The sequence below is a fragment of the Saccopteryx bilineata genome, chromosome 7 (assembly GCF_036850765.1).
Source record: "Saccopteryx bilineata isolate mSacBil1 chromosome 7, mSacBil1_pri_phased_curated, whole genome shotgun sequence".
Lineage (NCBI taxonomy): Eukaryota > Metazoa > Chordata > Mammalia > Chiroptera > Emballonuridae > Saccopteryx > Saccopteryx bilineata.
Genome location: NC_089496.1, coordinates 75,355,454 through 75,379,720, shown reverse-complemented (window position 1 = coordinate 75,379,720; position 24,267 = coordinate 75,355,454). Strand labels below are relative to the sequence as shown.

Sequence of the window (24,267 nt, the reverse complement as noted above, 5' to 3'; positions counted from 1 at the left end):
CCCTCACATAGCCAATCAGAAGTGCAGGAGGGGCTGGGAGGCCGACGCGCTGACCGTCCAGCGAAATATGTCGCGGGGCTGCGGTTCTGTGGCCGAATCTGTAAGGAAGCCGGGCAGCTGACCGCTGGCACCATGGAGGACGAACAGCCCGACAGCCTGGAAGGCTGGGTGCCGGTCCGCGAGGACTTGTTCGCCGAGGCCGAACGGCACCAGCTACGGTTTCTCGTGGCCTGGAACGACGCGGAGGGCAAATTCGCGGTGACCTGTCACGACCGCACGGCGCAGCGGCGGCGGCGGCGCGAGGGCAGCCGGCCGGGGTCTCCGCCCAGTTGGGCCGGTCTGCTCTCGGCCGCCGAGCTCCGTGGCGCGCACCGACAGCTGGCGGCGCTGTGGCCGCCGCTGGAGCGCTGCTTCCCGCCGCTGCCACCGGAGCTGGAGGCGGGCAGGGGCTCCTGGGGCCTGTGGGCGTTCGTGTGGCCGGCACGCCCGGACCCGGGGGAGTCGGCGATGCAGGAACTTTGCTCGCGGCTGGAGCGCTACCTGGGCTTGGCGGCCGACGGCTGCGGCGGCGCGGCCGTGCGTGATGCGCTGCTTCCGGCCGACGGCGGCGCGCCCGACTGCGAGAGCCCGCGCGCCTTCCGGGAGCGCGCCCTGCGCGCGCGGAGGGACGAAGCCGCCGCGCGGCTGTGCCAGGTACTCCTTCTCGACCCCGTTTAGTGTCCCTGGGCCATCAGAAGACCAGGGCGAAAGGGGGGAGTCTTCCACGCGACCCCGGCCGCGGAGGAGCAAGTTCAGGGGCTGACGTGGAGAAGGGGACGCAGGGTCACAGGTGCCCTTCGCCTGCCGGGAGCAGCCAGGGGGATGCTGCGGAAGGCGTGCGGGAGGCCCAGAGAGAGGACGTGTTAAGTTAAATCAGACCGCCGTTTATTTTACACCCTGTGTGAGAAGAAGCGCTCTGAAGAGACTAGAGCCGCCATTGTGACTCTGAAACGAGTCTGCTCTGCTGGGGGCTTGGTGGCACTATTAACCTGGGAGCTGAGAGTCTGCACACTGGAGAAGTATTTGGAGGTACCTCTGGAATGTTTTCATGAGAATTTAAAAAGGAGTACAGCATCACAAACCTTTATCTCAGAAAACTGATGAAGAAACACCCACTATCTAATATTTGATGAGTCTTTTAGTCCTTTCCTCTGAGTACTTTGTACACAGTTGAGATAATATTTTGAACTTTCTCCTGGTTTAGTTTTTTTTTTTTTTTTGGTGTGATTTAAAAAAAAAAAAAAAGAGAGGTGGTGAGACAGTGAGAGGGACTCCCATGAGCTCCCAGAAAGGGATCCACCTGGCAACCCCCATCTGCGGCCTCGATGCTCGATTCAACCAACCTATCCTCAGCGCCTGAGGCCAACACTCGACTGGGGCCTAAGCTGGAACCAGTGGAGCTTCTGGCTGTGAGAGGGGGAGAGAGAAAAAGGGGACAGGAGGAGAGGCATATGGTGGCTTCTCATGTGTCCCCTGATCAGGGATTGAACAGGTGATGTTTGCAGGGCGGCACTCCCCCCCCCCCAATCCACTGATCAAACTGGCCAGGGCTAGTGTGATCTTATAAATAATGTCCATACTTGAGCTTTATTTACTTTTTGCCTTCCAGATTCTTCAAGGGCACGAAAAAGCCAACACTATGGTAGCATTAATGGAAGTTTATGGCGAAGAAGATGAAGCCTACCAGGAATTTATTACCGTGGCAACCAAGTTCTTCCAGTATTTACTGCAGCCATTTAGAGATATGCGAGAAATTGCAACTTCATGTAAGCTTGATATTTTGGTATGTTTTCTTTATGTTTTTACTTTAAATGATTTACTATTTGTCACATATTACTATTTCTTTAGTCACATTTAAGACTCAATCTTGGTGTGTTAGGTTCACCCTTATTTAGATGAGACTGTAGATAAGTTATTTTTAAAAGATGATGTAAAAAATGAAGACATTTTACATAGGTCATCTTAATTTATTCAGATATCTGGAGATTTTCACATGTTAAACATTTTCTTTGCTGATGACTTGTTTTTGATGTGCTGCTTATTTAATAGCTCATTTTCCACCTCGACACATGCAAAGTTCTCAGAAATAACATGAAACTAAGTAGCAAGGCCCTGGATTTTAATTCAGTAATTTAACCTTTAGTAAATGCTGTCATTACTCTTGTTTGTTTGTTCCCTTCCCTTCCCATCCTTTTCTTTCTTTTTTTCTTTCTTTATTCATTGAAAGGAGGGGAGACAGGAGAGACAGACTCCCACATACACCCCTACTGGGATCCTCCATTGGCAAGCCCACTAGGGGGCGATGCTCTCCCATCTGGGGTGTTGTTCTGTAGCTCAGCAACCGAGCTCTTCTTAGCACTTGAGACAGAGGCCATGGAGCCATCCTCAGTGCTAGAGGCCAGCTCACTCCAATAGAGCCATAGCTGCGGGAGGGGGAGAGGGAGAGAGAGAGAGAGAGAGAGAGAGAGAGAGAGAGAGAAAGAAGCGAGAAGGGGAGGGGTAGAGAAGCAGATAGGTGCTTCTCCTGTGTGCCTTGACCGGGAATTGAACCTGGACATCCACACACCGGGCCAACACTACCACTGAGCCAACCTGCCAGGGCTTATTATCAGAGTGATCTCTTGATCTCTGTCTCCTGCACTTGGTCATCCTTCCATACTTGCACTTGCGACCTGTACCATGTTTTGATGAAATTCATGTCACTCTAACATGTGGAAAAAGTTGTCTGTTCATTATTTCAAGTCTATTTGTATAATCTTTATTTCCTGTATATATATTTTTTTCTTTTTTTAAATAACAGCTTTATTGAGATATAATTCACAGACCGTACAATTCATCTGAAGTGCACAATCCAGTGGGTTTTAGTATATTCAGAGTTGTGCAGCTATCACCACTATCAAATTCCAGGACATTTTCATCACTCCAAAAAGAAACTCCAAACCCATTAGCAGTCACTCCCCAGTTTCCCCCAACCCTAGGCATCTACCTGGCTACTTTCTGCCTCTGTAGATTTCCCTGCTCTGGACATTTCACATTCTATGGAACCATACAATATGTGGTCCTTTGTGTCTGGCCCCTTTCACGTAGCATAATGTTATCAAGGTCCATTCATGTTGTAGTATGTATCTGAACTTCATTTCTTTGTACTGTCAAATAATATTCACTATAAAGACATAGCACATTTTACTTAATCCTTTTAGCAGCTGATGAACTTTTGGGTTGTTTCCACTTTTTGGCTATTTTGAACAATGCTGTTAAGAATGTTTGTGTACAAGTTTCTATGTGGACATGTGTTTTCATTTACCTAGGAATGGAATTGCTAGGTCATATGGTAACTCTATACTTAACCTTGGAAATGACCTTCCAGACTGTTTACCACAGGAAAAGCCCCATTTTACATTCCCAACAGCAGTAAATGAGGGTTCCAATTTGTCCACATCATTGCCAATACTTGTTATTGTCTTTTTGATTATAGCCATCTGAGTGCATATGAAAGGCATTGTAGTTTTGATTTACATTTCTCTGATGGCTTATCTGAATATATTTCTTCTATTACGAGCTTTGCAGAAGAACTGGATACTGGATGACACAGTACAGGTCATAATCATAAATATATAGATTTTATTATCTTTTGAGTTATTGTATTATTTTTTCCTTTCAGAAAAGAATCATCATATTGAAAAGCTTCATGTCCCTAAAATAAACCATAGCAACAGCTAACACTTGAGTGCTGTGTATAAGGCCCCATGTTGAAGGCTTAACAACACAGATCTCATTTAAACAATTGTGTATTATTAATAGAGAAACATAGCTTGACAGCATTTTTTTCTAGAAAAAGTCACCCTAGTAATGCAAAGTAAAAGTAGGGTTTGTTGGGCTTTTTTTCCTTTATGCCCTAGAGCAGTGGTCCCCAATCCCTGGGCCACGGACCGGTAGCGGTCCATGGGCCATTTGGTACCAGTCCGCAGAGAAAGAATAAATAACTTACATTATTTCCGTTTTATTTATATTTAAGTCTGAACAATGTTTTATTTTTTTTAAATGACCAGATTCCCTCTGTTACATCCGTCTAAGACTCACTCTTGACACTTGTCTCGGTCACGTGATACATTTATCCATCCCACCCTAAAGGCCTGTCCATGAAAATATTTTCTGACATTAAACCGGTCCGTGGCCCAAAAAAGGTTGGGGACCACTGCCCTAGAGTACCCTTTGTCTTCCAGGTGGTACCCAACTTAGAGCCTTATTCATTCTCAGTAAGGAATTGCTGGAGTTCATGAAACGTTATTGACTAAGTAATAACAATAAAAGTGGTTGAGCCCTGGCGGGATAGCTCGGTTGGTTATATAAAGGTTGCGGGTTCAATCCCTGGTCAGGGCACTTACAGGAATAGATTGATGTTTCTGTTTCTCTCCCTTCATGTCTAAGATCAATAAATTCAATATATATAAATATATATGTATTAATAATATATATATAAATTTTATATATATATATATTTTTTTTTACAGAGACAGAGAGAGGGACAGATAGGGACAGACAGACAAGAAAGGAGAGAAATAAAAAGCATCAGTTCTTTGTTGCGGCACCTTAGTTGTTCAATGATTGCTTGCTTGCTTTCTTTTTTTTTTTTTTTTTTTTTTTTTGTATTTTTCTGAAGCTGGAAACGGGGAGAGACAGTCAGACAGACTCCCACATGCGCCCGACCGGGATCCACCCGGCATGCCCACCAGGGGGCGACGCTCTGCCCACCAGGGGGCGATGCTCTGCCCCTCCGGAGGGTCACTCTGCCGCAACCAGAGCCACTCTAGCGCCTGGGGCAGAGGCCAAGGAGCCATCCCCAGCGCCCGGGTCATCTTTGCTCCAATGGAGCCTTGGCTGCGGGAGGGGAAGAGAGAGACAGAGAGGAAGGAGGGGAGGGAGTGGAGAAGCAAATGGGCACTTCTCCTATGTGCCCTGGCCGGGAATCGAACCCGGGTCCCCCGCACGCCAGGCCGACGCTCTACCGCTGAGCCAACTGGCCAGGGCCCAATGATTCTTTTCTTAAATGTGCCTTGACAGGGGTGGGGGGCTACAGCAGAGTGAGTGACCCCTTGCTCAAGCCAGCAACCTTTGGGCTCAAGCCAGTGACCATGGGGTCATGCCTATGATCCTGTGCTCAAGTTGATGGGCCTTTTCTCAAGGCTGATGAGCCTGTTCTCAAGCCAGCAACCTTGGGGTTTCGAACCTGGGTCCTCCATGTCGCAGTTCGACGCTCTATTCATTGTGCTACCACCCAGTCAGGCTAAAAATATATTTAAAAAAAAATGGTTGAAATAGTCCATGTGGCCCTGGCTGAATAGCTCAATTGGTTAGAGCATCGTCCCAAAGCACACAGGTTGCCAGTTCGATCCCCAGTTAGGGCACATACAGGCGCAGATTGATGTCCCTGTCTCTCTCTCTCCCTTCCTCTCTCTCTAAAATCAATAAAATAAACATTAAATAAAAAGAAAGAAAAAACATAATCCATGTGACCAATTTTCTTTCAACTTCTTATTGGTTGTACATTACTATTCTTTCTTACTTGTACCACTTTCTGCTCTTTTTATAGAAATCCTTGGCTGAGGATGATCTGGGTCCTAAACGGATAGTGGCCCTGCAGAAGGAAGCCCAAGACTGGACCAGACAGGCTGAAGAAGCTATAGTCTCTATTCAAGATATTACAGTGAATTATTTTAAAGAAACAGTAAAAGCATTAGCAGGTAATAAGTTAAAGTTCTGCGCTAAGATACATTTAATTTTCATTTTTATTCAAAATACATTTGAGCCCTGGCTGGATAGCTCAGTTGGTTACAGCATCTTGTGAAAGTGCAGTGGTTACCAGTTTGATCCCTGGTTAGGGCACATACAGGAACAAATGTTCCTGTCCCTCTCCTGCTTTCTTCCTTTCTCTTTCTAAAGTTAATAAATAAACATTAAAAAAAACAGTCTTAAAAAAAAACACATTTGAGTATCTCTTTAGTGCCAGGTACTAGGTCCTTAGGATTCAGTATAAGGAAAAGCATAAATAGACCCTGCCCAGCCTGCTGAGGGGAGAAAAGTCTTCTAATTCCACGTTCATCCAGATCCATGGGGATATGGCAGTGTCAACAAGCTACCTAAAGAAGATGAACATGGGCTTTTGAGACCCTGAGAAAAAATTAGGCTCCTTTAGAGTGGTCAGTGAGGGCATCTGAGAAGTGGCAGTTTTCCTGATATCTGAAGGGTAAGTGGAATTTGAGAGAGCAAAACCATGAGAGAACATTGTTTCAGGCGAAGGAATAGCATTGACAAAGGCCCTCTGGCTTGAGGAAGCTTGGCAAGTGTGAGGAACTTTGACCTGTTCCAGGGCTGAACAGTGTGGAGAGCGTGGGATGAGAGAGTGTGGGCAAGGCCACAGGAGACACCATGAGGGCCTTGTGGGCTAGGTAAAGGACGTTTGTCTCATCTTAAATCACTGTTGATGGTAGTTGCAAAGAGGAAAAAACTTACTGTCTGTTAATCAGTTTGTTAAATTATAGTACATTCATGGGCCAGAATACCATACACTACTAAGCATGAGTCTCTGTTTTTAATGCACGGCAAGAGTTCCATGATAAAGTGAGTGGAATAAACAAGATATACAGGGGCAAAGTAGGTTTACAGTTATGAGTACATAAAACAGTTTATTCTTATATTATTATTTATTGACTATTGTATTATTTTCCATATGAACAACGGTAAACCTACTTTTGTCCACTCTGTAAAGAAGACTGATGATCTTGTGGGTGTGTTTGTTTGTTTTTTTTCTTTGGTCAAACTATCTATATAACCTTGTCTGTCTAGCTAGATGTAGAAACGGTCTAAAAGTATATGCACTGAAATGTAAGAAACAGTTTTAAGTAGGGGAGATTCATGATCATTTTCTCTTTTCTTAAAAATCAAGTATCATTTTATACCAAGGATCACATATTGTGTGGTAACAAAAAAGTCATTAAAATAAATTTTCTTTTTAAAAGAATGTTTTGCAAGCAATATGGGAGGCAATAAACAAAGAATTAGCTCAGGTTAAATTTTTCACTCTAATGAACTGTAATTAAGTTTTATTTTATTCACTGTAATCTGACAGGGATGCAGAAACAAATGGATCAGGACGGGAAGAGGTTCGGCCAGGCTGCCTGGGCCACAGCAGCTCCCAGGTTAGAAAGACTCACGCTGATGTTAGCCCGAGAGACCCTGCAGCTCATGAGAGCCAAAGAGTTGTGTTTAAATCACAGAAGAGCTGAAGTCCAGGGAAAGGTAAGACAAGATTAAGGTGCCTTAGGTTTAGAAATAGACTTTGATTTTAGATATCATCTTTCCTTCCAGCCATTGTTTTTTAATTTTATTTACTTATTATTTTTATTTTAACCCTTTGAGTCGTACAAATGTTCATGTATGTCCTCATGCCTCCTGACCATCCAGAGTATGACTGTACATGTATAAGGCAACATTAAAAAAAGGAAATGTATGTTCTTTTTGTTTCCATATATTGGTTATCAAACAAACATGATTTTAAGTTAATAAAACTGTAACTGGAACTAATTTCATTTAAAAAAATAATTTATTTATTTATTTTTATTTCTTTTTATTTTTAATTTTTTTTTTTTAAGATTTTATTCATTATAGAGAGGGGGGAGAGAGAGAGAGAAGGGGGGAGGAGCGGGAAGCATCAACTCCCATATGTGCCTTGACCAGGCAAGCCCAGGGTTTTTTGTTTTTGTTGTTGTTTTTTTTGTATTTTTCTGAAGCTGGAAACAGGGAGAGACAGTCAGACAGACTCCCGCATGCGCCCGACCGGGATCCACCCGGCACGCCCACCAGGGGCGATGCTCTGCCCATCCTGGGCGTTGCCATGTTGCGACCAGAGCCACTCTAGCGCCTGAGGCAGAGGCCACAGAGCCATCCCCAGCGCCCGGGCCATCTTTGCTCCAATGGAGCCTTGGCTGCGGGAGGGGAAGAGAGAGACAGAGAGGAAAGCGCGGCGGAGGGGTGGAGAAGCAAATGGGCGCTTCTCCTGTGTGCCCTGGCCGGGAATCGAACCCGGGTCCTCCGCACGCTAGGCCGACGCTCTACCGCTGAGCCAACCGGCCAGGGCAAGCCCAGGATTTTGAACCGGCAACCTCAGCATTCCAGGTTGACACTTTATCCACTGCACCACCACGGGTCAGGCCTAATTTCATTTTTTTGAAAAAAAAAACTCCCGGAGGTCAGCGAGCATGAAAAAAACTCACTACTCAAAGGGTTAAGTGAGAGGCGGGGAAATGGAGAAACAGGCTCCCACATGCACACCCACCAGAATCCATCCAGCAACTCCTGTCTGGGGCTGATGCTCTGCCCACCTGAGGCCATGCTCGCAACCAAGCTATTTTTAGTGCCTGAGGTGGAGGCTCCATAGAGCCATCCTCAACATCTGGGATCAGTGCACTCGAACCAATGGAGCCATGGGTATGAGGCAGGAAAAGAGAGAGAGAGAGAGAGAGAGAGAGAGAAAGGGGAGGGGGAGGGATAGAGAAGCAGATGGTCACTTCTGCTGTGTGTCCTGACTGGGAATCGAACCTGGGACTTCCACATGCTGGGTTGACGCTCTATCACTGAGCCAATGGGCCAGGCCTCCAGCCATTGTTAAAGAGCTTCCTTTCTTATTCCAACACCATCTTCTAGTAGATGAGAATTTCAGGATTAGGGAAGGTTAGCCGTAAAGTTTCCCTTTGCTCAAGATGGTTTTGAAATATATTTTATCCTTGCCTAGGTAGCTCAGTTTGTTAGAGTGTTGACTTGATATGCCAAGGGTGTGGGTTTGATCCCTGGTCAGGGCACATACAATAATCAACCAATGAAATATTATATTTTAGGATTCACTTGACAATAACATTGAGCTCAGTGCTGAAGTAGGTAAAATAATTTAAAATCAACCAAGCAATATTTTCAGTACAACCTTAGAATACAGAGGTGCATCATTCTAGGATCACAGTCACTGAATTTCTCCCTGCAGTGCTATGACTTTAAAGCAGAAAACTCTGTAAAGACCTTATTGCTATTTATTTTTCTCAAAACCTAAATGTTTTCATATGTTTAAAGGATGAGATAAAGTATTTGTAAAAATGTTGAATGGGGCCTTGGCCAGCTGGTTCAGTGGTAGAGCATCAGCCCAGTGTGTGGATGTCCCGGTTTCAGTTCCTAGTCAGGGCACACAGGAGAAGCAACCATCTGCTTCTCCTCTTCCCTTTTCTCTCTTTCCCTCTCTCTCTCTTTCTCTCTCTTTTTCTCTCTGTCTTCTCTTCTCACAGCCATGGCTCGATTGGTTTGAGTGCATTGGCCCCAGGCGCTGACGATGGCTCTGTGGAGCCTCCACCTAAGGCACCAGAAATAGCTCGTTTGTGAGCATGGCCCCAGATGGGCAGAGTATTGGCCCCAAAAGGGGTTGCCAGGTGGAAGCCGGTCTGGGCGCTTATGGACGTCTGGCTCTCTATCTCCCCTCCTTTCACTTGGAAGAGAAAGAAAAATAATGTTCAGTGGGGCATTTTTGTTTTATTAAATGAGATGGAAGAATGTTTCCTCTCAATTTGCTTTTTTATATTTGGTACTCGGCAAAGAATAGAATATAGCTCAACTGCTTCTAAAGTTTGCTTTCAATATAGTAAATATTTTAATTTACTCTTTTTTTTTTTCATGAAAACCAGATGGAAGATCTTCCAGAACAAGAAAAAAATATAGCCGTTGTAGATGAACTAGAAATACAGTACTATGAAGTTCAGTTAGAACTATATGAGGTTAAATTCGAGATATTAAAATATGAAGAAATACTACTTACTACACAGTTGGACTCTATTAAAAGACTTATAAAAGGTAAAATTTATATTTAGTTATTTACATTAAAATGTTTATACATTCAAGGAAATACAGATTATATAATCAGTTTCTTTTTATAAATCGTCTAAAATATCTACTGAAATTTTCTAAAGTTGCCCTTCAGTATTTTTATGATTCAAATAATATATTACTATGAAACATATAGCAAAGTAAAGAAAGATAAACTTTTATTACCCCAGTTCCATCAGCTAGAGATACTTAGTGATAACAATTTGATGATTAGTTTTGTAGCCTGATGTATATAAATATCAACTTTTTTTTCTTTTTTTCCAAGTGGGAGGGGGAGCTAGAGAGACAGATTTCTACATGCACCCTGACCGGGATCCAGTTGGCAACCCCCATCTGGGACCATGCTCACAACTAAGCTATTTTTAGTGCCTGAGGTTGAGGCTCCACCAAGCCATCCTCAGCACTTGGGGCCGATGCACTTGAACCAACCAAGCCATGGCTGCAGGAGGAGAAGAGAGAGGGAGAGATAAAGGGGGAAGGGGAGTGATGGAGAAGCAGATGGTCGCTTCTCCTGTGTGCCCTGACCGGGAACTGAACACAAGACATCCATATGCCGGGCTGACACTCAACCACTGAGCCAACTGGCCAGGGCAAATAGCAACTTTTAAACTAAAACTATACTGTTCAGTATCCTCTTTTTTCTTTAATATATAACAACCATCATTCCATTTCAGTAAGTAATAAAATCTTCAAATTTTAATGGCTGCACAGTATTCCATTATATGGATATACTGACTGATTTTCAGTTTTCACTGTTATGAACAGCAATGTAGTGAAGAACCATCCTTTAAACATGTTTGTGTATAGGACAGATTATTTCCTTGGAATAAATTTCTAAAGAGGGAATCACTGGGTCAAGAACAATGTAAAATTTACATTTGACAAATGTGTTAAAACTATACAACAGTCATTTGCTATACATTTTTCCTCACCTCTGTTATTTTCTAATTTCTAAATTTTATACTATATAATCGCCCTCTAGATAGGTTGTACAAAATGACACTCCCATCAGCAACTTATGAAAATGTGTTTCCTCCTACTTTCACCATTCTTTTAAATTCTTGCTACTTGATAGAAAAGGCATCTTCCAGTTTTCACTTATTCCAGTTACAGGTGATGTTGAATGCAATTTTGTACATTTACTGGCTACTTGTATATTTTTTAAGTGCTTATTCATGGCCTTTGCCCATTTTTCTTTGGAATGTTTCCTTTACATATGATGGATATTACTCTTATTATTTGTCATATGTTGCAAATAAATTCTCCCTTTTGTTTGCTCTTTTTTTGCCTTGCAGACTTTAATTTTTATGAAGTGATATGTGTTCATCTTTCTGCTTTTGGTGTTACACCTGACCAAGAACTCTATGGTTTCTGATTTTAGTAGTATGCCTGGCAAAGTCCTCCTTTGTGTCGATATTTCACTTCACTTTTTCTTTTAGTGTTTTTATTCTTTTTAAAAGGATATTTAGTTCTTTAATCCTGACAAAATTTATTTTGATGTGGGGTAAGAATCTAATGTTTCTCCCCAAGTTGTTAACTGTCCCAATCTGATTTTGAAAACATTTTTTCCTACTGCTTTGACTTGCTACCTGTCTCATATCCAGAATTATTATGTTTATTTTGATCTATTTATTAGTTATTTTCTTCCATTGATTTGTGAGTGGCCTCTGGTACTGGTACCAGACTCTTCCTGTTGTATCTTGGAGGTATGTTTTGGTAAAGCATATACCTCCCTATTACTCTACTGTTACACAAGTTTTCTGACTATTTTCCTTTATTCTTCCAGATGAACTTTAGAATCATTTTGACAAGTTCAAAACAAAACACTCAGAATTTTTATTGGGATGGTGCTTAAAACTAGAGATTAATTTGGGAAGAATTGTCATCTTTGCAATTTTGAGTCTTCCCATCCAAGACCATGGTATGTCTCTTCATTTACTTAAGTCTTTTTCTCCCGAAAGTTCCTCCAAGTTTGATAATTTTTTTCATGCAGATCCTGAACATTTAATTTAATCCTAGGTATTAAAAATCTTTATAATAGTTTCAGATTATAAGCATTTTACACATTTAGGAAAAATCTTATTTAAAAAAAAAGTTAATTGGGAAGGATGCATGCCAAATTGTTCATGTTTTCTTCTGAGTTGGGATTCCAAAGGTTCAGAAAAGGAAAGAAAATTTCACTATTTTATGTACTTTTGTAGGGCTTGAATTTGTTACAATTAGATGCATCTATTTTTTAAAGAAATATGTAATCAAAATTATTTATTATTAAGACATCTTAATAATATACTGCTGGTAGAATGTAAGTTGCCCTTCTGGAGGGCAATTTGACTATGCTTATCATGAGTCTTAAATATTCATCTGCTAAGGAAGAACTAAAAAATGTACACAAAGATCTATATTCAGAGATGTTCATCATGGTGAAATTGATAATAATGGAACCTTCTAACAACAGAGGTTTAAATTAGAGAATACTGTGTTGCCATTAAAATCATATTTTCATCACATGGAAAATGTTTTCTTAGAACTGTTTATTGATATGTGTTGCTATGGAAGTTGTGTGGGGGGAGATAGGAGGTGGTATTACATGTGATTTTACTTTTCTTACATTAAAACAATTTTTATGCATTATTTTTTATAATAAAACATGCCTTTTAAAAATCAGTAAATTTTTCTTTAGATAAACAGGATGAAGTTGTCTATTATGATCCATGTGAAAATCCCGAGGAACTTAAAGTCATTAATCATGTAATGGGACTGCAGGACGCTAAGAATTTGGAAATGAGAGAGCTCAGCCGGCAGTGTCAGCAGCTGGAGTGTAAGCGGGGCCGGATCTGTGCCAGGAGAGCCTCTCTCAGGAACCGGAAGGTAGGAGCTGAGGCAGCTTGCTTGCTTTCCCTCCAGACATTTCTGCTTTCATGAAACATAAAGAACCTTATTTATGTTTCATGAATAGGCTTGTACCCTTTTTTTTAATGTATTTTTCTGAAGCTGGAAACGGGGAGGCAGTCAGACTCCCGCAAGCGCCTGACTGGAATCCACCCGGCATGCCCACCAGGGGGCGATGCTCTGCCCATCCGGGGCATCACTCTGTTGCGACCAGAGCCACTCTAGCGCCTGGGGCAGAGGCCATAGAGCCATCCCCAGCGCCTGGGCCATCTTTTGCTCCAATGGAGCCTCGGCTGCAGGAGGGGAAGAGAGAGACAGAGAGGAAAGAGAGGGGGAGGGCTGGAGAAGCAGATGGGTGCTTCTCCTGTGTGCCCTGGCCAGGAATCGAACCCGGGACTTCTGCACACCAGGCCGACGCTCCACCACCGAGCCAACCGGCCAGGGCCGACCTCAGGGTTTTGAACCTGAGTCCTCTGTTTCCCAGACTTATACTCTATCCACTGTGCCACTGCCTAGTCAGGCTGCAATGCTGTTTTCTTTTAACCTTTTATGGCATAGTCCATGGTAATAGTAAAAAACATGTAGGTGATTTTTATTATTCATCAGGATCAATGTAAAGAAAATCATCGGCTCCGTTTGCAACAGGCTGAAGAAAGTATAAGATATTTTCATCAGCACCATAGTATTCAAATGGTGAGTAGTTAAAGAAAAATATTTTAGATTTGTATAATGTGACACACTGGTTTAACTTTGTGGACATTGGAGTTCAACTGCCCTGCACCTGCAGCTGTTAGCCTTGATCTGGGGGAGACTGTAGCCCAAGCCCACAGGCATGGTGGTGGTGGTGGGGGGAGGCCCACAGACATGGTGGTGGTGTGGGGGGAGGCCCACAGACGTGGTGGTGGTAGGGACACCTGCAGATACGGGGGAGGGGGAGGCCCACAGATATGGTGGTATCAGGGGAAAGTGATAATGTTGGCTTCTTTCTCTCTCAACACTTTTATTTTAAGGAATTTACAAATATATATTTGTTTAAATGTAGAAAAGAGACAAGATCAAAGAAGAGGAGCAAAAGAGAAAGGAGTGGATAAACCAGGAACGCCAAAAGACACTGCAGCGATTGAGAGCATTTAAAGAGGTAAGTTCCAGAACTAAGTGCCTTGCCGGCATTTTCTGGAGAAATAAATCAAGATCACCTGTCGTGGAGAAAAGTGTGAAGCACTCTGCACAGATAAATTGGAACACAAAATGTTTTTCAGATGCCATTATTTTTAGTATATAGATAAAAGCCAAAAATACCTTATTGTTTTTTTAATTGATTTTAGAGAGGAAGGGAGAAAGAGAGACAGGAACTTTGATCTGTACCTGTTGGTGCCAACACAAGGAATCAAACCAGCAACCTCTGTGCTTTGGGATGATGCTCTAACCAGCTAAGCCATCTGACCAGGGCACCAAAAATATTAGAATATCGAGATGTTTTGACATTGCTACCGCTCTCCCCTCCTGAATGGTGCTAGCTTTGCCTACCATGGTGTCCACCAGCAGGGAAAACTGAAAATAGTTAAATTGCCCTCAACTTTTGCTGGCTTTTTCCTCCTTTGTAATAAATCTTTAAAATGCAATCGAGGAAACTTTGTGACATAAATCTAGTTAAGTGCTCTATTAAAAGTGAATAGGTTCTGTCCTGGCTGGTTGGCTCAGTGGTAGAGCGTCTGCCTGGTGTGTGGATGTCCCCAGGTTCAATTCCTGGTTAGGGCACACAGGAGGAGCGTCCATCTGCTCCACCCCTCCCCTCTCGCTTCTCTTTCTCTTTCTTCTCCTCCCCTCCTGCAGCCATGGCTCAGTTAGAGTGAGTTGGCCCCGGGCACTGAGGATGGCTCCATGGCCTCTGCCTTAGGCACTAAAAAATAGCTCCAGTTGCAATGGAGCCAGGGCCCCAAATGGGCAGAGCATCGCCCCCTAGTGGGGTTGCCAGGTGGATCCTGGTCAGGGCACATGCAGGTGTCTGTCTCTGCCTCCCCTCCTCTCACTAAAAAAAAGTGAATAGGTTGCCCTAGCCAGATAGCTCTATTGGTTAGAGTATTGTCTTGATAGGGTAAGGTTGCCAGTGTGATCCTCGGTCAAGGCACATACAGTAACAGATCTATGTTTCTCTCTCCCACCCTCTTCCTTCTCTCTCTAAAATCAGTAATTTTTTAAAAAGGTGACTAGGCTTTTTTATTTTACTTTATTTTTTATTTATTTATTTTAACAGAGACAGAAGGATAGACAGGGACAGACAGATAGGAACGGAGAGAGATGAGAAGCATCAATCATCAGTTTTTCATGGCGACATCTTAGTTCAGGGGTCCCCAAACTTTTTACACAGGGGGCCAGTTCACTGTCCCTCAGACCGTTGGAGGGCCGGACTATAAAAAAAACTATGGCCCTGGCCGGTTGGCTCAGCGGTAGAGTGTCAGCCTGGCATGCGGGGGACCCGGGTTCGATTCCCGGCCAGGGCACATAGGAGAAGCGCCCATTTGCTTATCCACCCCCGCCCCCCCTCCTTCCTCTCTGTCTCTCTCTTCCCCTCCCGCAGCCAAGGCTCCATTGGAGCAAAGATGGCCCGGGCGCTGGGGATGGCTCCTTGGCCTCTGCCCCAGGCGCTAGAGTGGCTCTGGTCGCGGCAGAGCAACGCCCCGGAGGGGCAGAGCATCGCCCCCTGGTGGGCAGAGCTTCGCCCCTGGTGGGTGTGCTGGTTGGATCCCGGTCGGGCGCATGCGGGAGTCTGTCTGACTGTCTCTCCCCGTTTCCAGCTTCAGAAAAAAAAAAAACACACACACACAAAAAAAAAACACACACAAAAAAACTATGAACAAATTCCTATGCACACTGCACATATCTTATTTTAAAGTAAAAAAACAAAATGGGAACAAATACAATATTTAAAATAAAAAACAAGTAAATTTAAATCAACAAACTGACCAGTATTTCAATGGGGACTATGCTCCTCTCACTGACCACCAATGAAAGAGGTGCCCCTTCCAGAAGTGCGGCAGGGGCCGGATAATTGGCCTAAGGGGGCCGCATGTGGCCCGCGGGCCGTAGTTTGGGGACCCCTGCCTTAGTTCATTGATTGCTTTCTCATATGTGCCTTGACCGCGGTTCCCTCAGCAGACCAAGAACCCCTTGCTCGAGCCAGCGACCTTGGGTCCAAGCTAGTGAGCTTTTGCTCAAACCAGATGAGCCTGCACTCAAGCTGGCGACCTCGTGGTCTTGAACCTGGGTCCTTCCACATCCCAGTCTGACGCTCTATCCACTGCGCCACCACCTGGTCAGGCGGCTTTTTTGTTTTTTAAGTAAATATTTAAAAGTAACATTAAACGCCCTAGCTGGTTGGCTCAGCAGTAGAGCGTTGGCCTGGTGTGTGGAAGTCCAGGGTTTGATTCCCAGTCAGGGCACACAGGAGAACTGCCCATCTGCTTCTCCACCCTTCCCCCTCTCCTTCTTCTCTATCTCTTCCCCTCCTGCAGCCAAGGCTCCATTGGAGCAAAAGTTGACCCGGGCACTGAGGATGGCTCCATGGCCTCCGCATCAGGTGCTAGAATGGCTCCATCCTCAACGGAGCAACACTTCAGATGGGCAGAACATCACCCCCTGGTGGGCATACTGGGTGGATCCTGGTCAGGCGCATGTGGGAGTCTGTCTGATGGCCTTCCTGCTTATAACTTCAGAAAAATACCAAAAAAAAAAAAGTAACATTAAACTTGTTGAATATAAAACATAAACCTTTTCTCATCACACATCCCCACATGCAGTTTCATAAAGACCCAAGTTTACTGTTGTATCCAAAGAGAAACAGCCTACCCCAGGGACGCCTGTGGAATAAGGTACTGAAGTTGTGCTGTGTGATATCCTCTAGGAAAGCAGGGCCCCTAGAGTGACACTTCATCTTTTCCTGAAACACTTACTACTCGGACCATTACCAAGTGCCTCCCATATCCCCAGCACAGTGCTAGATGCTTACATTCTTATTTAGTTTTTAAAATGACCTTGTAAGGTCCAATCCTCACCATTTTGCAGATGAGTAACCAGGGCTCAGAGAGTGGTGCCATGGCTTAGCTCCAGGTTATACCGAGGTAGGGCTGCTAACTCCTGAGCCACCACAGGGACTCTCCAACCTGGGCAGCGTATCAGAGGCACCCGGGAGCTTCTGAAAGGTACTGGTGCCCAGACCCACCTGCAGAGATTCTGGATGGGGTCCTGTGTGGAATGGAATTAGGAAGGTGCACTGACTTGGAGCTTCATGAACACAGCAGAATGTAGAGCAGAGGAGCTGGAGCATAGCTGGCTGTCACCAGAGGGTGATTAGTGGAACAGCATTCATGTGGAGGAAGGGATTCCGGAAACGTAAGTTCAGCCCTTTAGCCCTGAATCAGACAGATCGTGATCAGCTTTCAAGTAGAGAGGCTATGAAGGTGGGAGGTTAGACAAATGTAAGGCGACACATTCAGGCCATCCAGGCTCTCAGCAAACTGGAAGAATGACTTAAAAAAAATTAAGCCTGACCAGGCGATGGCACAGTGGATAGAGCATCTGACTGGGACGCGGAGGACCCAGGTCAAAACCCTTGAGGTTGCGGCTTGAGTGTGGGCTTATTTGGCTTGAGCACAAGCTTATCCGGTTTGAGCGCAAGGTCGCTGGTTTGAGCGTGGGATCATAGACATGACCCCATGGTTGCTGGCTTGCGCCCAGAGGTTGCTGGCTCGAGCTTGAGTAAGTAGTCACTCATTGTGCTGTAGCCAAACCCCCACCCTCGTCAAGGCACATATGAGAAAGCAATTGGAGAACTAAGGTGCTGCAACGAAGAATTGATGCTTCTCATCTCTCTCCCTTCTTGTCTGTCTGTCCCTATCTGTTCCACTCTCTGACTCTATCTCTGTCTCTGTCAAAAAAAAAAATTAAGAAGTTGACCTCAAATTGGTTTAAGTTATAGGTTTTTTGGTTCAAAAATACACTTACACAGAGGGTGGTAGGAAGTAGAGTGTGTATGTGTGTGATTTAAATATAGGGAAAAGAACCTTGAGAATTTAGTTTCCTTGAGTTTAATGTGAATCCCTTGGGAGGAAGGAAGCACAGAAAAACTCCTGAGTTTAGAAAGAACAGCAGCATCCTTTGCAGAATGAGAGAATGCCATGTGGTCTGAGAGGTGCCTCTGTTGAAGGGGACAAAGCCAATCTGAGCACATTTGGAATGAGGGAAGGACACAAAGACCGGAAATGAAACCATGTGATATGTGACACTTGTGGAGCCTGGAGAAGTTGTTTATTATCAAGATGTTTCACTGACTTTGTACTATTTATGATTTTTTGTGTCTGCCTAATGTTTTAAATTAATTCACCATAATTTTTTTTCAGCTAACTTTCTATTCAAATTTGTTTCTGATTTTTCATACTAAAAACATTATGTCTATTTTTATATGTATCCTTCCATATCTGTTTCATTACAAAGTATGATATGAAAGGCTATGAATGTGATTCTTTAATAGGCTGAGTAGCAGGGGTGGCCACACAGAGTGGAAAGGAGCCGCTCTGTGACCCAGGACAGTCCACGCACTGAATTCTTCAGTGTTCACTGTTTATGAAAACTCCAGCATTTTGATGATTTGCATTTGTGACAAGTTTCTCACAACAGTTTTCTACTTTCAGAGATGCCCAGGTAGGCCAGCACCAAGGACCCCTTGCTCAGAACCTGATGGTCCAAACTTGCCAGGCGGACCTCCCCGGCAGACCTCCTTGCGGACTGCTCAGAGGAAGGCAGTAATCCATCCGTCCTCCAGGAAGACCAGAAGTGCTCCCTTATCTGAAGTCAGTAACATGCAAACCCCTGAGTTTCAAGACCGTCCTGGAAACATCCCTGTCCAGACTTTTGCTCAAGGTGGTGACCAAACATCCAAATCCAGCAAAGAACCGTCACCGCCCCGCCCCCCATCACCTCCTCCCCTCCTGGCTCCTCCTCCTCCTCCTTCTCCTCCTCTTCCTCTTTCTCCTCCTCCTCCTCTTTCTTCTCTTCCTCCTCCCCCTCCTCCTCCTCCGCTTCCTCCTCTTTCTTCTCCTCCTCCTCCACCTCCACCTCCTCCTCCTCCTCCACCTCCGCCTCCACCCCCACCCCCACCAGCTTCACCATTCCCCCCTGCTTCGTCTTTTTCTTTTCAATCTGCAAAGCATCGGAATTCACATGTCAGGACTTCGGAACCAGATGATCAGCCACTTCCTCTAGTGTGTGAATCACCTGCTGAAAGACCGTGTGGTTCCTCAGGCAGTTTGAAATGCCCAGGTAATCTGCAGGAACTCTGCACCAGCGCGTCGGGCTTGTTGAGTTGAGCATTCTAGCTCTAGAAGCCATCATCTTTAAGTCAGTCTTTTTTCAGAATTCTCTGGAATCTTAAAATATTCCAGTACTTGCTGCCTTAAATATTACTTCGTCTTTGCAAAGTTAGCACAGCATAATTCCATTTGATAAATGTTACCTCATCTTGCCTGGCCTGTGGTGGCAAGTGGTAGTGTGTTGACCTGGAGTGCTGAGGTCCCTGCTTTGAAACCCAGGCTTGCCTCGCATAGCCAAGGCACATGCGAGAAGTACTAATATGAGTTGATGCTTCCCGCTCCTCCCACCCCTTCTCTCTCTCAGTCTCTCTCTTCCTCTCTCCTAACAAAACAAAAAAACATTTACTGTATTTTTTACTCCATAAGACGCACCTGACCATAAGACACACTTAGGGTTTTAAGGAGGAAAATAAGAAAAAAAATATTCTGAACCAAATGGTATGTTAAAATATTTAGTAAAATACCATATTTTTCGCTCCATAAGATGCACTTTCCCCCCCAAAAAGTGGAGGAGAAAATGCCTGTGTGTCTTATGGAGCGAAAAATATGGTACCTCATCATGAACAAACCATTTCTATACATTTAATGGACACATGACTTGGGATCTCTGAGACTTAAAGAATCAACCTATTTCAAGTTTCTTAAGATTTCAGTATGTGTTTGAATTCTACCATCTTATTCAGTGTTGCTTTGAATTACATCTACTGTTGCATCTCAGAGTCCTTTACAGAACTCACTCACTTGTTGCATCCAAAGTAGAAGATTGGTTGGGAATTATTGTAAAAGAATATTAGTAAGAATATGGAAGGCTCTTCTTGCAGACTGACCACAAGACTGAGGAACCTTCCTGTGGGAAATCTTTCTAAAATGAAGTTGTTAAAAAAAATTGTGGACCCCTTTTTACATTTGCCAACAGAGTACACCTGAATACATTTGAGGGCTACACTTCTAACCTGTAATTCTAATTAAGGTTTAGACATTGACTACTGAGGACACTGGCTTAAATCTGCTGAGACTCACAGCCTAATGCTGTGTGCGTTAGATAAATCCTAGCAAAATGCTGTGTACATTTGTTTTCAAGAGACAACTTGAGCGCCTCTGCCTGGAACATGCACAGGTACTGTGATAGGTGATGTGAATGATAGAAATTTTAGAGTTCCTGATCCTGTATAATTGAATATTCTGATCATTCTGAGTTCAGGTTGTCAGTATACCTAGAACCAGGTACAAATGAAAAAGTCCATGCTATCAGGTGGAGACTAAACGGCCCCACCATGGGGTTTGCAACAACATTGTTTAAATGGAGGAAGGGGCAGCCTATGTGCTGGTGCCAAGCCTGGAGTTTGGATGAGGGCAGGTCCTCGTGGGTGCTTCATTCCAGCCTGGGGCCAATGCACATGGTGTGGGGAAGCCCTAGTCAGCTCCCATACACTGCCTCATTGCACCAAAAAGAATAAGAGAACTCCCGCTTGACCAGGCGGTGGCGCAGTGGATAGAGCATTGGATTGGGACACAGAGGATCCAGTTTCGAAACCTCAAGGTCACTGGCTTGCGTGTGGGATCATAGATATGATCCCATGGTTGCTGGCTTGAGCCCAAAGGTCGCTGGCTTGAGCAAGGGGGGCTATAATATAAATCTACGTTAAACTTATAAATATTTTTAGTAGATTTATACTTGAACTAAAATTCATTAACTGTCACTCGCTGTGCTGCACCCTCCCCCATCAAGGCACATATGAGAAAGCTTCTCATCTCCTTCCCTTCCTATCTGTCTGTCCCTATCTGTCCTCTTTGTCTCTGTGTCTCTGTCACTCTCTCTCTCTCTCTCTCTCTCTCTCTCTCTCTCTCTCTCACACACACACACACACACACACACACACACACAAACACAAGAAAACTACCACTGGAAAATGCCCTTGGCTATAAAACTTGTATTACTCATAGAAGAGTATTGTAGTAAAAAGTTACAGATTTAAGTCCAAAGAGGAGTACTTTGTAGCCATTGCATGGCCTTCAGTTCTGAGCTGGAAATAAAGCCTTCCTGGGAAGATGTCTAAATTAGTGGCCACGTCATGCCCCTCTCCAGCTGGTAGTCAAAGATTTTTTCTGCTCAGGGGTCTCAAGGTGCCAGAGGAAAAAATAGCTTCTACTCACCCAGGCTTCGAAACTGATCTAATTTGTATTTTGACAGCCCTTCACACCCTCAGGAACAGAGCTTGTACGCTACCTCAGGGCAGTGTGGGTGGATTAAAGGCACTGTGTACAGAGAGGCGCCCGTGCCGCCCCCTCCAGCTTCATTGAGCTTCTGATTAGTTTTACTTTCTGCCTTTTCTTGTGTGGAAACCTCCTCGCTTCACTGTCACACTGACTCAGTCATCACTGACTAATCTCCAAGACTAAAGTTACAGAAATACAGCAGGATACATTTTTAAATAGATTTTTTTTAAGTTGGAAGGGAAATGGAGAGGATGTAATTGTAGAGGTATCTAATCACGCACATAGGGTCAGATATTTACACCCCAGTCACCCATGACACTCTTGAGGATCACAGGAGAGTATCACAACACCCACTTTGAACAAGAGGTGTGCACGACTGCCTGTGGGTTGCTGTGGGTTTGAGAAATGATGGAATATAAGCGCTCAAGATAAAATTTTAGTGACTGAATCATTCTGGATTCACACAGGGAACTTAAGGTTGACCTTTCTCACAGATAATCAAAACATCTGTTTAATGGAATGATGGTCATTTGTTAAGTCACGGCGTTAATGGATGTGTGATTTAATACCTTTAATACAAAAACATCCTGGCATCTCAGGGGGAGAGAGTATGGCTTCTTGGTAGTACCTGCTCTGTTTACTCCATTTCAGGGTCTATGGATGAAGTGTTGGCGTCCCTGAGACGGGACAGAAGCCCGCTCCAGAAGGTAGAGGTGTCTGCTTCGGCACCACCCCGCACCTCAGTGAATGAGCACATTCTGGCTGCCATACGACAGGGCGTCAAACTGAAGAAAGTTGACCCTAGCCTGGGCCCGCGCCCGGGCCCTAGCAGTAAACCAGCGAACGACCTGGAGAGGAGCATCAGGGCTGCGCTCCAGAGAATCAAGCGAGTGTCTGCTGACTCGGAGGAGGAGGAGGAGGAGGAGGAAGAGGCTGGCCCTGGCGAGTGGGGCCACTGAGCTCTTCTGCAAGACCAAGGGTGCTGCACAATGTGCTGGAATGAAGCCACGGGAGCCCAAAGCCTGTTCGTGAAAAGCATGTGCACAGGGTAGACTGGCCACAGGACGCCCAGGAGCTCAGCAGGGCGTGTGTGATACTGGAGCTGTTATTTAATGTGGCTCTTCACCACTGAAGTACAGGGGTGGTGCCTTGCAGACACCTAACTGTATGTGGGATCTAAGAACCCCAGTAAGTACTGCTCACCTGAGAGAATAGTATTTATTTTTCACCATGGATGTTCTAGAATCATTCCCTTATTCTGAAAACCGTTTACACTGCAATGGCATATGGTAAACAGCACTCTTAGACTACTGACTGTGTCCTGTGTGTGCAATAGTGGTTTCCTCACACTTAAAATTTGACTGTGAATACTATTTTAGCAATAACTAGAATAAATTGCTTACATTCAGAAATTATTTTAAATGAAATGTATTTTATGTATCAAGCACTCTATATAAACTCATAATAAAGAACTATTGCTAGTGTATCAGTGTCACTCTGAGGAAATGGAAACATGAACTCTTAACTGATGAAAAGCCCAGCCTTCCCAGTGTGTTAAAATTAGGAAAGGGGGAGGGACCAATAAGGCAGAACACACATCGCTCTAGTTGCCCAAAGTGTCCCCACTAACCTCACATCCCTCGCTCCGGCCAGGCTGGGCTTCCATGGGGCTTCAGTTCCAAACCCCAGAGGCAGCTGAGGCGGCCGTGCACCAGCCCCCTTCCCCACCACAGACAAGCCAAGCTTAGCTCCAAAATATTTCTCTGGAGCGAACATGATCATTTTTAAAAATAGAAAATCAGAACTTGGCTGGACTTTAATTATTGTAAATTCAGGGTTTGTTTTTTTTGTTTGTTTGTTTGTTTTTTTTTTTTTTTGTATTTTTCTGAAGCCGGAAATGGGGAGAGACAGACAGACTCCCGCATGCGCCCGACCGGGATCCACCCGGCACGCCCACCAGGGGCGACGCTCTGCCCACCAGGGGGCGATGCTCTGCCCCTCCGGGGCGTCGCTCTGCTGCGACCAGAGCCACTCTAGCGCCTGGGGCAGAGGCCAAGGAGCCATCCCCAGTGCCCGGGTCATCTTTGCTCCAATGGAGCCTTGGCTGCGGGAGGGGAAGAGAGAGACAGAGAGGAAGGAGGGGTTGGGGGTGGAGAAGCAAATGGGCGCTTCTCCTGTGTGCCCTGGCCGGGAATCGAACCTGGGTCCCCCGCACGCCAGGCCGACGCTCTACCGCTGAGCCAACCGGCCAGGGCCAAATTCAGGGTTTTTTGGGGTTTTTTTTTTTTGTATTTTTCTGGTTTTCTATTGCTACATTAACAAACCGGTTTATTATCTTGCCTTTCTATAGGTCCGAGGTTGATGTGGGTCTCACTGGGCTAATATTAAGGAGTTGGCAGGGCTGCATTCCTTTCTGAAGGATCTAGGGGAGAAGCTATTTTCTTGCCTTTTCCAGTTTGTAGAGCCTGCCTGATTGCCTTGGCTTGTGGCCCCTTTCTCTATCTTCAAAGCCAGCAACATGACATCTCTCTGACTATTCCATTGTATCGCTTTCTGACCCCGGCTAGGAAAGGTTCAGTACTTTTAAGAACTCATGTCATTAGATTGGGCCCCCAGATAACCCAGGATAGTCTCCCCATCTGAAGGTCCGTAACCTTAATCACATAGCCAAGGGCCTGTCTGCTATGTAAGGGAACATATTCACAGATTTCAGGGGTGAGGGGGTAGACATCTTTGAGGAGCCATCATCCTGTCAAGCAAAAGGAGGCCATTAGACTACATACTGGCCTAGACTCCTGGCCCGAATCCAGGAGGTTTCTCTGAGGCGGCTGGCAGCCCC

At 44.7% G+C, this 24,267-nt stretch overlaps 1 protein-coding gene across 1 annotated transcript; it reads left to right on the top strand.

The window, feature by feature from the left end:
- The first annotated feature begins 124 nt into the window (after positions 1–124).
- On the top strand, positions 125–22,912 carry WHAMM (WASP homolog associated with actin, golgi membranes and microtubules). Its single transcript, XM_066240446.1, has 10 exons — positions 125–693; positions 1,649–1,822; positions 5,630–5,780; positions 7,166–7,335; positions 9,759–9,924; positions 12,638–12,825; positions 13,453–13,539; positions 13,889–13,984; positions 18,534–19,161; positions 22,080–22,912. Exons 1-10 carry the CDS (start codon positions 133–135, stop codon positions 22,385–22,387), a joined length of 2,529 nt encoding a protein of 842 aa, XP_066096543.1. The 5' UTR covers positions 125–132; the 3' UTR covers positions 22,388–22,912.
- Positions 22,913–24,267: the final 1,355 nt, after the last annotated feature.